The sequence below is a fragment of the Thrips palmi genome, unplaced genomic scaffold (genome assembly GCF_012932325.1).
Source record: "Thrips palmi isolate BJ-2018 unplaced genomic scaffold, TpBJ-2018v1 HiC_scaffold_12, whole genome shotgun sequence".
Lineage (NCBI taxonomy): Eukaryota > Metazoa > Arthropoda > Insecta > Thysanoptera > Thripidae > Thrips > Thrips palmi.
In genome coordinates this window covers 12,691,497-12,707,677 of record NW_023144623.1, presented here as the reverse complement: position 1 = coordinate 12,707,677, position 16,181 = coordinate 12,691,497, and the positions used below count along the sequence as shown (strand labels likewise).

Here is a 16,181-nt window from a genome sequence, read left to right as displayed (position 1 = left end):
ACAATGATTGACTGAAGGTTATAAGATTCATGATCTAGCTTTGATAGAACAAATGAAGAGACAGCTTAAACAATCATAAATTTTGTCAGACAGGTTCAGACTATAAAAGGAATGTAGAAAAGCTGTTATCAACAGTACAATGTGCATGGTAAAATAAGTCATAAAATCACAGAACTTAGGATTAGAAATAAAAGAAAGGATAAAAATACTGATTAATAAATCAACAGTAAACCTTGCGTGCTTAGGAAAGCTTTGCTTGCATAGCAACAAATTAAACGTCTACAAACCATGTTACTAAACAATTTGCATTATGAAAGAGTGGGAGAATGGTGAACAATCCACTATCACAGCAAATCTGTGTGTCACAAAATCTCTGTTGCCAATTTGTACTGGGGGTGCTCCAGCATACTGAAGTTTTTAACAACAAAACAACATTGAGGAGGCACCCATTAACAGCCCTCAGTCAAGAAACAAGGAACACACAAACACACTCATATGCTTATGGCTTCTCTTACACATTAAAAACAAGACAAAACAAACAAAACTCATTGTGTTAGGATGGTTTTATCAGATCATAGGAGAAAAGGAGAGGAAAATGGTAACAAAACAAAATATAAAAATGAAATCAAAGTCAAACCGGCATATGAAGAATGCCATAATGTTGCCATAGGTAGAAGATCTTGGAAGTCTTGAAAATATCCTGCTATGAATATCCTACCATGGAAACAAAAATGTCAATCATATGCAGGTTTTACCGAAATAAGTAAAACAGCCAAGGTAGGAATATATGAGTACCTTTAACACTTCAACAGTCAATTTTAAAAACTGCAGCTAAAATTCAACATATAGGTATAATGCTGAGTAACAAATCAACAGAGCCAAACACAGTAAAAGTATCAACATCTTTTCAGTACCTGTTTCACACCTCCCTAAAGCTACTATTTTGGAACACATTTATATACAAAGACTAGCATTTTTTTTTTACTTGTAAATATTAAGACAGATCACATCACCAAGTTGCAATCAAATTATTTGAGAGATACATTGAATGCAGTTTAGTTAGGGATATAAGTGCTAACATAAATGCAACAGAAAAAGTATGCAACAGGCTTCTAAAAGAAAGCACTTAATCATCATCAGGATTCATTGACATACACACAGCTATACAGATGTGAGAAAGCACACAACCAATCAATCACCTCCAGGTCTTAAAAAGGAATAAAATAAAACTGAACACTGATATTTTGGTTGGCACAACACACCTTAGGTGGAAGACTGATGTGCAGAAAACAAAGGATGGATTGTGTGTAAAGATTCATAAACCACAACCCTTATCAGAATCATAAGGCCTGAGTACAGCCAAAGGGTTCACAATCTCACAATACATTAACAAGTCAAATTGTCCAAATAGTAAATGTAAAAGTAAATGTGACAATCCTGCTTAGAACATAAAATAGGAAACCAAGACATTACACATCACATCACCTAGAACTGTGAACAACTAGTTTACTAAAGCACGCTGAATTATTGAAAGCACATTCAGTATATAAATTGAAACAGAAATAGAATTTTATTGCTTAGTACCTATCACACAGCTAAGTCTAATCACTGAAGCCCTAGGCTCATGACAGCTAAGTGCGACTTGGATACTCTACACCTCTCCAAAGCAGCAAGCATTTGACTCGATCCTAACTGAGTAATGACTGATTCATAGAAACTAAACCTATCACACAACTATTGTGATAACTAAGAATATCCTGCGGAGTTTCGGTTGGATCCTCGCAATGTAGCATAACATCCCTGGCATACTCGCACAGGCTTTAGTATTCGTAGGCGAGATATTTCAGATTCAAATTTACTGCACCTGAGAAAAGACATAAATTTTTTTAAAAGTTAGGGAGAAGTGAATGCTGATGAAGCAAAGCTAAAGAAAAAGGTGACTTACTTGGAACAGAAAACTTGTCCACAATTGCGGCAATGATGTTTACGTTCATAAAGGTTAAATCGGACGTTGCAGCCTACACAGTTCTCTGCACCCTCATCTCTCAGCCAATGATCTGCTATACCTCTACCGGGTTGTTCGGACATACACCATGAAAATACTCGGCCTCTGGCATCACCAACATATACTGTGCGGTGGTCTCTGTTTGAAAAGAAGGCATGATGTGAAAGTATTAGAGTAAAACTCTGGAAGACATGCAATCCACCACAGTCAAATTCATACATACTTGGAAACTGCTAAGGCTGTAATTGAAGCAGGCTCTGTATTATCCTTTCGATCATATGCAGTGTGCATGGTCAATTTGCTTCGGAAAACCAACTGTCTCTGCCACTTGAATCCTTAAAACAAAAACAAATTCAAAAGATATAGAAAGCTGCAAAAATTAGAAACAAAAAATTTACGAAAGAATAAATTACAAACTACGAACCATCTCTTAAAACATTCTGAACACTAGATTTTCGTAGAACTCCATCAGGCTGATCTTCATCCACATCTCCCTCTCCACTGACCATGACGAAGGAGTCTGTGAGGCTTGTGTCACTCTTGCTGGCTCGTATGCGCTGTGCCGCCCCGCCCAGGGCCGAGTCTGGATCCAAGCAGTCAATGCTCTTTTCCATGGCAACAGGATTATCTGAACTCAACCAGCAACCCTCACTCTTTCTGTACTGAGCGTTAGCACGGGCGGCAGAGGACCTACGCCTGACGCGCACTGGGGGAATGTCGGACCCCGCAATGTTTGACACTTCTGAAGATGAGCTCACCCTGACCATAGGTGTGGCAACTACATTGGTTGGTGCAGCAGAGTTGTCTCCCTCATCCGCTCCATCACTACAGTGCTCCTTCTCTTCATCTTTGTTTTCCACTTCTTTTTTGGCCAGTGTCTTGTTTTGTTTGTCTTCAGAATCAGACAGACTACTCTCCGATCCACTCTTTGCTAGTAAACCTACCGAGCTCAGTCTTTTCACAATATCAGTCACCGGTTCTCCACATGGTGAGTCCTCTTTCCCCACGGGAACTTCTGGAGCATCATTTTCATTTTTCTCTTGGCTGGCATCTGAGTCAATTGATGTCAGTTTTTCGTCTTTGGGGACCTGTACATAGTCCATGGACCACATTCTTGCAACACCATCAGTAGAGCCAGTCATAATGACATTCTTTGAGTCCCACTCATGCATCTGGGAAAAGGCCACACAAAGAATTTGCTGCATTCGGTCAGCGCGGCCCACAGCTGTGTCGACACAGGCGAGCTCAATGCCATTTATGGTCCACACATGTAGCCATGTTCCAGCACAAGTGGCAATATCACCCTGCAAAATAGGTTTTGAAAATACAGTATGTCAAATTATACTTTATTGGTAGTGACAGAAGAAGAAAAAAAACTTACGGTGATTTCATTGATTGCCACAGCAGCGATCGGTGCACTGTGCCCTCTCAGTTGCCGTACAAATATGAGACGGGACAGATCCCAAACAATGACAGAGCAATCTCGAGACCCTGATACAATTACATTGTAAGCTGGGCTAGCTGCCAAACAAGTGACTGCTGCTGTGTGGCCATACAAACACTGCTTGACTCTCAGCTGACGGCGGTTGTACTCCCAAACTGCTACCACCTGCACAGGATAATTCATTTTCAATAAGAAAGGTGACTTCATTACCACAATTTGTGCCGAATGAAACATACCGAACAAGTTCCAGCAGTCACCACAAGTTTAGCTGAGGGACAAACGCAAGCGACTACTTCTCCACTACTTTCTCCTGTTGCTTCGCAAACAAGAATTGTTCTGTCATTGTCATAGTGACCAATTCTCAAGGAGTGATCTGCAAAGCCCCAAGCCAAGTACTTGTTGTACGAAGGCGGCACCAACACCTTGTTCTGCTCCACCGCCAACAACATTTTGTCAATGCAAAGGATCTGGCCCACTGGACCCTTAAGCTCTAAAACAGGAAATCCATCAATTATTAAACAATAATAATAATTATAATACATAATAAAGAAACAGGGCCTTACCTTTGATGGGCTGTAAAGATGGTACAAGGCTGTCCAATTGGTCAAAGAAAAGTTTCTGATTGCAAGGAAGTGGAGTTTCCCTTAAGCTCAAACTCAGCCCCGGAGTTGAAGGGCCCCCATTGAGTTTTTTGGCTGGGTGAGGTCTTTTGAAAAGCTGCTTTGGTATCTGACCGAAATTATTAATGAAACCTATGGTTGCATTTTTCTTCAAAGGATCATCAATGCTGGAAAACAGTATCTCTATAAGCATACAAGCTTTCTCAAATAGGTAAACAAAAATAGTGCAATACATACTTATAAATATCCACATTGCCTTCATAGAACAAATGATGGAAAACATTGGTTGCTTCAACTGCTGCCTGGCCTTGTTGCTTGTAGCCAAAAATAAGATCAATCCAATGATGCAGCTTGGAAGAAACAGCATCACACTCCAGAGCAGCACGATGAACTCGAATGAATTCCTGGGGATCGTCTTTTGCCCATGGAGGCAGGACTACATCCCCTAGCTGTACCCCATTCTGTTTACAGCCTAAACAAAATTTGTAAGAAAATTAGAAAGATTGCAATAAAAGTGAGGTGTAGAAAGTAACTGTGTCAAACTTACCCAGGTCAAAGTTGTTAGAGTTAGTAAGAAACTCAGGTAAGTAGAAAAATTCTGGTATAAGCTCTTTCACATCTGCCATATTATGGCGAGAGGCGGAAAGCCAAGCCTCTCTGACACTATTAAACATACGGTCTGCTAAATCAAAATGCCCCCCCTGTAAACAAGAAAATGGAAAAACAAAACAAAAATATTTTATTTTTAAGTATTATTTTATAGCGGAAAACAGGCTGTGAATATACGCAAAAATACCTGCAGCCGTAGAAAATGCTGAGTGAAAGGTTCCATTCGTACAAGATATGAACAAACAATCATGGCTGAAGAATAGTGTGTGCCATAATGATATGGAGGTGTCTCTCCATGTGGGTCATCCCACTCTTTGAATCTGTCACGTGAAAAATACAATTGAAATACTTATTGATATCTGCAATATTTTATCAAGCCAAACCTCTGAAAATGGCCTACCTCTTTTTAAATTGATGTAGTCGATCTGGGCTTTGAGCACCCATGGGCTTTGAAAAATCTCTAAATGTAGCTGGATCATTGAAATCGGGTTCAGGTGCATCATAGTCAGCCAGAACCCAGGGGAAAATTGGATACTGCATCAAATCATTGTATGAACGGCCTGCTAGAGTGTTCAGATGCATCAGGTATTGGAAGTTTGAAATTTCACCACGCTGGAAAAAGAAAAAAGAAAAATCTAAATATATGGATTCATCAAATTATTAGCAGCTTTGATAGGTAACATGTAATAATACGCACCACCCATCTTTGAGTTACAGATGTTTCGCCAATTAGATTGGACAAAAGACCAGCAGCTTGCTCCACATTCGCAGTCCGCTTCTGACCAGCAACGGACTGCTGAGCACTGTCTGCAATGCCAGTAGCATTGGCATGGAACCTAAAATATAAAATATGCCCAAGGTTAGAATAAACACAATAAAACAACAATTTCAACTTCAAGCTTAAAATAATTTTCCCAACAAACCTGTGGTAAACTTTGTTCCTAATTTTTCTAGGGAAGGCCAGAAGTTGATTACGCCCATCACTGGAGAAAACTTCCAGTGCCATAGGCTGAAGCAGATACCTTCTTTTGTGCACCTCTCTGTGTGAAACATTTTAAAATCATAAACTTTGAGTTAGAAAAAGAAAGAAAGAAATAGAATGCTTTAGGTAATTAGTGAGTTTTGAAACAATCTCACCTTATATCCTCATAATGAAACTTGTAAGAGTGTCTCATAGATCGAGCACGAGTTGGGCTACCCGGGCCGGGGCTGGGTAAAATAGGCTCTTGAACATTAGGTGGTAAAGAGTCTATGTCTCTGACTTCTCGGGAACGTACGACAGTGAGACCATCTACAATGTAGACATGTTCCTTTCCAAAGAGAAGCAAGCCTTCCATAGTGTCTAGACCTTGAATTCTAGCACAGCGGAACATGTAACTTATCTAGAAACAAAAAAATTCATACATAAAATAAAGATAAAAGCAATACCAACCAACTCCAGAGGGTGATTGCAGCAAACCTTTTCTTGGTGTTCTAGAAGTCGGATCAGGGTTTGGTTGTCAGATGTAGAATCTTGATCTTGAGCTTCACCCTCAGCATCAGTATTATCAGGTCCATCATCAGCCGCATCATCAGGCTCAGAAACTGACCTGTTAACTGAGTGCCGAACTATACTCTGGAATCCTCTGATGGCAGAAGCATCATCCATATTTGAGTTGCTGTCTTCAGTTTCCTCGACTTCTTTGTCTTTTTCTCTATTAGTATGACTTTCAATCATATTATCCCTTTCGTGGTCAATCAGGCCCCGAGGACGATACTTGTGATAATAATCTTTACTATCCCAGCTGGTTGCTACTTTGTATTTTAGAGATTTCTAAAAGAAAGAAAAAAATAGAAACAAATAAAGATTTAAGACGCGTGATCTTTAAAAAAATGTATACTGCACATGCATGCAAGTAGAATAGGGAATGCATATGTGACTTACATTGTCTCCACTGTCCAGCTCTGGTCTATAGGGGTACTGAATGTAAAACAAGTCATTACGCATCATTTTCTTTCTCATGCGGCAAGGACCTTCTGTCATGTCCAGCATCCATTTATCAAGCCTGAAATTCATTAAGAATGTCAGTAACAGCTGCAAAATAAAGAGGCAAAATAGGTGGACAGGGAAGTAGGGGTACCTACCTGCTCCCAACTGGAGGGCCCCAAAGCCCCCGCTCGCGAGTAAGCTCCGTCTCTGTTTCCAGCCATTCTTCGTACACAATACGCTGCATGTGTATCATGTGTTGTGAGAAGTCCTTCCGACGCACATCTACAAGAGCACGCACCAAACCAATGTGCTGTTCAGCACATGATTGGATTTCTGAGCCAGACAACATACATCTGGTTTTGGTTGGTTCTTCTTTCTTTGATTTAGTGCGACTTGCCAATCGAGTGAGGCCACCCGTAACTTTTTGGATTTTCTATGCAAAATGAGAGAAGCACGAGAAGTGAATTCTGAGAACAATCTGCTGAGATAGGGATACATACACAGAGTAACTTCAAAGAGCACTTACAGACTGGATCTGATTGTGAAGCTCCCAAGGCACTTTACATGTGGCCTTGCGCTCCATGTCAACATAATTTAGCCAGACCTTGTGAGCAGCCTCAAAAACTTGGTCACGGACCAAACTCAACTCGGGAGCTTTATTATTGGGTGAGTTAAGTGTTATTTTAAATACCTAAAAGTAATACAAAACATATGACAAAACATATGACAGTACAGCACATGTTTAAAAATTAATATAGGTATGACGAAAGCAAGACATAACATGCTTTACACCATGATGTTTAGTTCACTAACCTCTTCAATAGCGGGCTTTTTACAAACATATAGTTCCTCCCACACACGAGTGGCAGCAACAACCATCAAATTGTGGCCTTGGCGTGCGTTCAGCTTATCATCTGAATCATCAACTTGTGGATTTACATGCCATGTTGTTTTTATATTAGTATCAAGCCTTCAATAAAAAGAAAAAGAAATTAATTGTAACAAACTGAACAAATGAGACACAAAACTAAAGATGATGAAATGATTGTACAAAGGTACTTACATTATTTTCATATCAGATGTAAGCTGTAATAGACAATAAGTGAGGCATCCAACGAAGTCCAATTCATGGTTTCCAGCACCAAATACAAGCCCCCTGCAATTTTAGACAAATTGTTAAGCAGGAACCTTTGTGTTTTGCTTTGAAGCTCACAGCATTGAGAAGGATGCATACCGATTTGTGGTGAGTTTATGTAGAGCTTCCAGAACCGACATTTGTTGGGTAAGGGAATCAGTTGCACGGGATAACAGGAAAAGTATTGTTCGGTTCAAGCAATGATAAAGACCTTCCAGAGAAGTGCCTCCAGGGCGACGTTTTGCTTGAGAAATGAGTTTCACAACAAAATCAAAGACTTCATGGGGATCCTTTGTTAGGTTTCCTAAAGAACAGAAGATCAAAGTTATAAATGTTTTTTGAAATGTTAATAACTTTTTGGTGAAAAAATGCAAAGAACTGACCCTGCCAAAGTTTGTCAACAACTCGAGCTGCCAGGTAACAAACATTTGGAGCAACATTATTTGCAGCCCCGCCAAATACTATGGACAAAGCTGCCTGGTCCCCAACAAGAACATCAGCAGCCAATAAATGCTCCATGAGCAGACTCAACACTTCAGTCTGATATCTTGTATGTTGAGCGCTTGAAGCACTGTCTGGTGAAGCCTAACGGATGATCAGATAAAAACTATTAAATTGTGTCTAAAATACAGACATGATTGATTTTCAGGCTTATACTAGACAACATACATTTAAAACAAGGTCAATGACAGGCGGGCCTTTTCCTGACACAGGGAGGGATAACGAATCCACTACAATAACACGGAGGAAATCCATCACAAATTTCCTTGCGGGATGAGATGTGAGAGCACCTTCTTTGGTAGGAGAATGAATGACAACTGTGGAGTCATCAGGAGGAAAGACCTGCAAACAGAAAAAGTAATAGAATTGAAACAGTAAATAAAAATACTATCCATTACCAGAAAGGGAATTTAAATAAACCTACCTCATCCACTGGAGAGCTGGTGCAACTGCTGGCCTCACTTCCAGGACCGCGTGGGAACAAAGTTCCAGCCAATGCGTTCAAAACTTCACTGCTCATGAATACTGGTTTGAAATCCAACATGTTTTGGTATAAAAAGAAGAGGAACTGTATGATTGTAACTGGATAGTCACAGAGCCACTGTGGCAAACTTTCAGGACTAGAACAAAAATGTTAATAAATTATTACTTTAGTCATGATTTTACTGAAACTTTTGAGTATTGGATTAAGCAGCAACTATTACCTCTTTCCTTCCTGGTTTAGCATGGCCCTGACCATGGTAAGAAGTGTGGTGACAGCTTCGGGGCAAAGTGATACTTTACCAGCAAGTGCATTCACAGACTGCCCAGCAGGCATACCAAATAAGAAATTCCAGACATTGTCAAGATCCAGCTAGAAATTTGTAAAATAAGGAGTCCAGTTAAGAATTAAATATACTTTTTAAAAATATTGAGAGACAACCACCACCATGGTTACCTTTGAATCTGCAGGTAGAAGTTTCACAGGTTGACCCATCATAAGAGCCATGATAAGAAAGTATACTTCTGGGACTTCTAGATGATAAGGTAACTGCCATGACAAACGTTGGAATCCTGGCACGTGAACAGCATCAAGACGAATTTCCTGAGATTTCTGTGCTCCAGGCGAAGTTCCTAGTTGATAGCCAAGCAGGCCTCCCATTTTATCTTGTAAGCGCTGTGTGTCCTGGAGCCATCCTCCTGAGGCAGAACCCTCACGGAATTTTTGAAGGAGGAGGGGGTTGGAGCAAAGAGCAACGAGGATTCTGAGACCCCATACTACTGTGCTTGGATGAAGGTTGGGCTGTGTCCACAACAGCACCCAATCAAGACCAAGAACCCGGACAATCTCATTACAGAAGGCTTGATTGATGGTATTCCTTGCATTAAACAACAGGGAGTGGAGCATTTGAAGGCATCGATTGCGTAAAAGAACACAGCTCACAGGGTCATGCAATGTGTTTTCTTGAGTGTTAACTTGGGCCTGCTCCCACGAAACAGGTGTGACTTCCACCAAGACGAGGCTCTTCTCATCAATGGCAGGACTAGATAGCGTTGCAGTTATCAACTGTCCAAAATGCAGCAGATCAACTGGACGAGGATTGCCAGCCAACAACACTCCCAAGAGAGTCAGAAGCATTGTACGAGTAGGAGGTGGCCCTGTCATCACAGAGGGTAGTACATGGAGAAGTCGCGGAACCAGCATCAAGTCTCGCAGAAGCCGCAAATTAGTTCTTTTCTCGCTGGACTCTGCCACTAACTCCAGAAGATGTTCAAATAGCGACTTAACTAGTTCTCCTGGTGCTTGATGCCAAACCTGAAATCATTTGTATTATGAATAAATATAAGGTTTTGAAAAGATTATACTAGTTGATTTTGAAGGTGGTAAAAAGAAAATTACCTCTATATCACACAGTAGGTCTTGGAAAGCCTGGGCATTAGGGACACATGAACTTTCACGGCCAGAATCCACAGACCCAACCAAACTGAAGGTAAGATGCAGTATGTGGGAGTTAAGGAGAGGTGTTTTACGACGCAGCAGCATTGCTAGTGTTTGGTATCCCCTTCTCCTATCCATTTCAAGCTGAGCACATCTGTTACTTCGAACAACACAGACTAATGCTTTTACACCAGCATAAAGACTTTCCACATCCTGGGCAGAGGCAATGAGACCCAGAAGCACAGCACATCCACCAACACTGTCAGCCACTTTGGCAACTGGGCGTGGAGAAAATACCCTGACACCAAGATATCCAATAACGACTCCACCGAGTGACCTGGCAGCTCCACCCAAATGCCCAGCTGAATTATGTAGAATACGAATTGGAGTGGCATTTTCATGAGATGACATTCCTAGCTGTCTTGCCACTGACCTATTATCAGCTCGATTGTAAACCTTACGAATCTTGGCCAGAGTCAACTGAGACACTGCCTTGGCATTCAGTCCAAAGATGACCTTGTCTTCAGTTACTAAGGGAGGGCAAGGCTCCGATCCAGACTGGCTTGGCGGTGCTTGAAGACTGCCCATGTACTGGGGACCCAGTTGGTGCACCTGAGCCACCGTCTGGGGGCTCAGCACGTCCTCCAGGAGGTGGCAGGGACCCAGCTTCCAGGTGAGGCGTGAGTACCGGCGCCAGCTGGGCGGCGTGCCTATGTACCCATAGACGGAAGAGGCTACCGTCAAATTGGCTGCTCCGCCGCCTGGGTTCTGCGAGATGTAATGCAGCTTCTGGGTGTGAATGTGCTGGCCGTCCACGTAGACGGAGCAGGCCGAGTTCTTGAGGACCGCTCTGTTCAGGACCAGAGCCAAGTGGTGCCATTGGCCCTCCTGAAGCAGGTCAGGACACCAGACACGAGCAGAACAGTCCCCCAGTCCCTCTGGCTCCCAATCACCCACATCTGCAGAAAAAAAAAGATGTATTGTTGTCGAAGCCGCAAGGGCTGTACAGAGACTCCTTTGACACATAAAGAGGTACTCACTATGGGGCATGTGAGTCTCGTGAGTGCTCACTATGATGGCTTTATCCCGAGCAGAGAGAAGAACAGTCAGACATATGAGATGGCTCTCAGGAAGATTTCGCACCAGAGTCAGCAAGCGCACAGGGTGTGGATCCGTTCGTGGGTCACTGAACTTATCGACGCAGAGCCAGGTGGAGTAGGTAAGGCCAGTTTGAGGCGGAAAGACGCGGTCACCTTGCAAAACAGACGGACAGAGGTATAAACTCATTTAACCAGCAAGTACGGCAAAATTCCCAGTTATTATTTTTTTACCAGATCCAATCCCTCCTGTCACATTGTTGTCAATAGCAGCATTGAGGGTCGCCCCCACGATGGCGGAGCCGCCCGACGGTCCCTGCGGGGCGATGCTGGGCAGGTATAGGCCGCCAAAGCCCTCCGCAGACATGTCAAACTCAACGAACGCGGGCGGCAGACTAGTTTGGTGTGCACGGAAGTCTCGAGGAGTAGTCATGGAGACGATGGTCTTGACTCTGGTGAGCGGGACGGGCCCACCAGCTCGGCCATGGTGGTAGTCATCAAGAGGCAGGCAGCAAAGAGGGTCTCCCAGCCGGAGAAAATCTCTGCCAGGGTAAAGTTAAAAATTAAGTGACAAAAGGTTTGAAATAAAATTGTTTGAGGAAATGCACAATGCATATTTTTGACAGCTCACCTCAGGTCCTTGGGCTCCAATCCTTGTGCGGCCAGTCTTTCTAGCATGTACTGCAGAGGTTGGTGTAATGCATGAGTCTCATCTTCCAATGCCACAGATCCATATTGGAGCAGTTGGCCTGGAAGGCCAGCTTCGCACATGACCTGTTGATTTCGCTCAGATCGAACTAAAGATTTGAGAATCTCAGCCGCAAACAGTTGAAGAGTAAGAGCCACCTGCATTTAAATTAAAAACCAAATTTGAATTATCAAAAAAGAAAATTAAGAACCAAAACAATGTGGATCTTAGTAGCAACCTCCAACACATTCTGAGGCTGAGTGAAACTGACCTGCGAATGTTCATTGTGGTGAATGGAAGGCAAGAGCCTCCAAATGGCCAAGACAACACCAGGATGTACAACGACTGCATCAGGAGGCGGCGGCGTGAGATTCAAGGTATTCACTCGCCTTGTCCCTGATGGTGATTCTAAGGATCTTTGTGGCTGCAAGATGATGAAATGAATATTAGTACACACTTAGAAATGACTGCATGATTAAAATGATAGACAGATTAGCAGCAATCACAAAACCTACCTCAATGCTGTTTCTGTTACGATGTGATGGGGACTTGAATGATATAATGGCAGTGACATTTGGCTTGTCATAAACGTCCAAAGCAACATCATAGAGCATCCTAAGTACGAGGCATGCAAAGGACAAGCTCCGAGGTATTTGCTCAGGAAAGCTGTGAACAATGTACGAAATGTTAGAAAACTACCTCAGTTTTGACATACATCAAAATGTAGAGGTCAATAAAGGCGCACAGATACTAAGTGAACTTTCTCACCTAGGCTCCAAGACATTGCCAATGAACACATTGTAAAAAGTGTTTTCCTCTTTGGCAATTAAGGTTTCATCACAGTCTTGCAAAGATTTTTGGGATGTGAAACATCCAAGAAAACGCAAGGAATCACAAAGACTCGATGTGCAGATCTGTGGAAGAACAATCTGCATGAGAACAAAGAACATCTCCCATCATTTCAACCAGGTGTATTGACTTTCATAAATTACCTCTTGCAAGAAGAATTTGGCATTGGCAGGTTCAAATCGCATAGCGACTGTCAACGTATTAAAAACTGTGTGTAAAAGTGTCAGCACTTGATCAATATCTTCAGAGTTTTGGGCATTATCTTCACCAAGCCGCCCTTCTAATGAAACCAGCACAGTTGTTACATACACAAACCCACCGACTTTACGGAAGGCAGTACGTGTTCTGTGACTCTCTCGCAAGCATAGTAGCAAGGACTAGAACAAATATATTTTTTTTAAATAAAGTTAAACTCTTGGCGCACAAAAACTTTCATACTCTTTTTGTATTGGCAAGTTGTTAAAAAGTTACCTTGAGTACATGTGTCTTAAGCTCTAGAGCTGAAGAAGGAGATGTATGCATCATTCCTAGTAGAGTCCCCATATCATCCTCTCCTCCAGCTCCCATCATGAGTTCACGGACAATACCCAAGGCTTGCTTACGACAATCCAAATAGGGTACAAGATTGTGAGCACACCTTGCCCCACCACACTCCCTAAATACATTTGCATTACTGACATTGCCAGCTAGCAATGCAGTTAATGCCTCAATGACTAGCATCCCTAGTTCCACTTCCTCTTCTGGAATGACATAATCTAGAAAAATCACAAAAGAAAAAAGAAATAATCAAGCTGAAAACATGGGCAATGTATGTAGTATGGTAGGACTGCTGACCTTTGTTTTGCTCCAAAGTTTGTTCTTTGTCTTTAAGGAGGTTCGCATACCGAGTCAGACATGTGACAAAGACTTCAAGGATTCCCACCTCACGATAGACGTCTTTAAATATAGTATTGTGTCTATTTATAGGAGAAGCCAAAGTAAGATATTAATTCAAAAATAAGATGGAAACAAACTCAATAAATAACAGTGATACTATTTATGAAAGAGCTCTTACTTCAAAATATTCAGCAAAGTTCTCATGCATGTTATACTGCATGGGAGTGATGCCTGGCCTTTGAGCAATATTGACAAAGATATCAGTTCTTTGCATGGGACAAAGTTAAGTTGAAACACAATAAATTCAAGAAGTTGGAAAAATTTGTCCTGAAAAGAGGCAAAATTAGACAATGTTCAAATAAGAGTAATAGCTGCACATCAATTCATCAATACAATTAAAAAAAAAAAAAAAACAACATTAAGAAACAAAATAACCACATACTTGTATTTCTTTTGGTTTTAAGTGGATCTTCTCAGCGAATTGAGACAGTGTGTTTTGGTCTTCCAAAATAAAATAGTTAGCATTATCTGCATGGTAGACACCAGATATAGCATCCAGAATAGAAGAACACAGGCCAGTGCAATTCGACTTCAAAAATGCTGTCTGAAGGACTTGGAATGCAGAAATATTGCGGACACTGGCACCTGTACAGAAAAATAATTCACTGTTCTGGAAAACAGGATCTTCATCTCTAAAACAGATTTGACTACACTGTACAACACAATTACCTTGACCAGATGGCTGTGGAAGAACAAACCCTCCCATCTGAAACAAGGAGCCTTGGCTTGCTGGGCTAGGTCTCAATTCTTTGAAGCCACAAGTGGATAATGATGCTAACATCAGAACTAGATTCCGGGTTGCCTCTTGAGATTCTGAGCCTTTCTCCTGCTCAAGCCTAAAATTAGGAAAGTCAACAATACAATTTTCCCAAAATGGAATATGCTAAGATTAAGCCAACACAGGAAAATGAACACCCAGGTACGTACTTGAGCAGAAAGTCAGACAGGAAAGCATATCCTTGACAGGTCTTGAAGTCATCCAGAAGTGTCTGAGAGACTTCACTTGAGTCTTTCAGGAAACAGAAAACAGCAACAAACATTTCTACTATTTCCAAAGGAGATAACTCTTTGGCTCGTTGCATGTTTTCAAGACACAAATGAACACAGCCCTTGTCTGTGAATGAAAGCAAAAAATTAGTGCAAATCAATTTTTTTTAAGAATAAAATATTAACACAAAACAGGGCCTTACTGTGAATGTAGTTGACAACTGGTTTTGTCAGTCCATGTCGAGATATCGTCATAAGAACTTCTGCAGCACTTTTCCGCCACATCACATTTTGTGAAGGGCAAGATGATGTGATAGCAGAAAATAAAAGGCTTAAGTCATCTTTACGGGCCAACTCTTCAGCTGGACAAGCATGGCTACACAGACGCACCAGCATCTGAAACAAATTATTTTTATAACGGAGGAAAATAAAATAGAATTAAAAACATGCCTTAACTTAAAGACTAAATACAAACCTGCACAAAAATCTTTTGTAAGAGGATACGACGTTCTCGGGGAGTAAATTCATTACCAGGTTCAGCAGTATCAGCGTCTTTCATTTCAGGTAGATCAAAGAACAAATACAAACACTTCACCAGTGTTGAGGGAACAGACAGAGATGTCATCACCTGAAACATTTCAAACAGTCATTATTGATCCATTCAAAGCCAAGCTTGGAACTTGAACAAAAAAAAATGGCGCAGAACATGCCTGAACAAGTTTAAGATCTCCAGCTGCAAGTAAGTTGAGAGCAGATAACAACATCCATCCATTACTGGATTCCTCAGAGGAACCAATTTCAAGAAAGCTAACAATGGAACATGATGCTGTCTCCGTGGATTGATTAGAGGCACGTTTTCGAATTTCCGCAACCATCAATGCTGACACTTGGTGACAAAATGCAAGGATATCACGAAATTTATCAATCATGTCTGATGTTGGACAGTTTCCAAATACCTGTGAATGAGAAACAAACATGTGATTAATTTTGTGAAAACAGGATTTATTTTATCTTCTCATGGGTGACTGACCTTGCAGAAAAGTGGCAGCATGTTGTAAAGTTTATTGTGGCGTTCTTGTTCACTGAGAGGATGCTGAGGGTGGGAGTACTCAGAAAAGAGTTTCTTTAAGTGCATGAGCCCGAGGGCAGTGTGCTGTGGATTGCCACTTGCTTCATCTTGAGTGCCTGAAGCAGCAAAGCCACCCCCACCGCTCGAACCCCTCAGTTTGCGCATGATATTCATTGCTGCAAAACTAAAATACATATAATGTAAATTTTTAAACAATCAAGAACACCTGAAGATTGCAACAGTCTAAAGCAAGTATTTCACAGAAGCCAGATGACATATCAGGAAAGTTGATAGAGATTATTTCATCTCAAAATAACGCAAAGTAGAAAAATAACTAAGTTTTATCATATGGGA

General features: G+C 41.4%; 1 protein-coding gene across 1 annotated transcript; it reads right to left on the bottom strand.

Moving 5' to 3' along the window:
- Window positions 1-1,746: 1,746 nt before the first annotated feature.
- Window positions 1,747-16,001, bottom strand: LOC117640180 (WD repeat and FYVE domain-containing protein 3). Its single transcript, XM_034376476.1, has 44 exons — window positions 15,789-16,001; window positions 15,469-15,714; window positions 15,234-15,386; window positions 14,962-15,154; window positions 14,699-14,885; window positions 14,441-14,607; window positions 14,154-14,356; window positions 13,890-14,038; window positions 13,670-13,791; window positions 13,307-13,590; window positions 12,979-13,212; window positions 12,755-12,900; window positions 12,502-12,652; window positions 12,258-12,410; window positions 11,930-12,144; window positions 11,533-11,840; window positions 11,242-11,454; window positions 10,163-11,160; window positions 9,221-10,078; window positions 8,988-9,136; window positions 8,708-8,903; window positions 8,452-8,625; window positions 8,166-8,367; window positions 7,882-8,086; window positions 7,711-7,803; window positions 7,461-7,617; window positions 7,174-7,338; window positions 6,803-7,080; window positions 6,603-6,723; window positions 6,138-6,491; window positions 5,816-6,060; window positions 5,602-5,718; window positions 5,376-5,514; window positions 5,079-5,290; window positions 4,866-4,998; window positions 4,617-4,770; window positions 4,307-4,541; window positions 4,013-4,236; window positions 3,686-3,939; window positions 3,387-3,614; window positions 2,430-3,309; window positions 2,229-2,340; window positions 1,946-2,143; window positions 1,747-1,864 (listed from the first exon to the last, which is right to left on the bottom strand). The coding sequence occupies exons 1-44, from the start codon at window positions 15,999-16,001 to the stop codon at window positions 1,747-1,749; spliced, it is 10,536 nt and encodes a 3,511-aa protein (XP_034232367.1).
- Window positions 16,002-16,181: the final 180 nt, after the last annotated feature.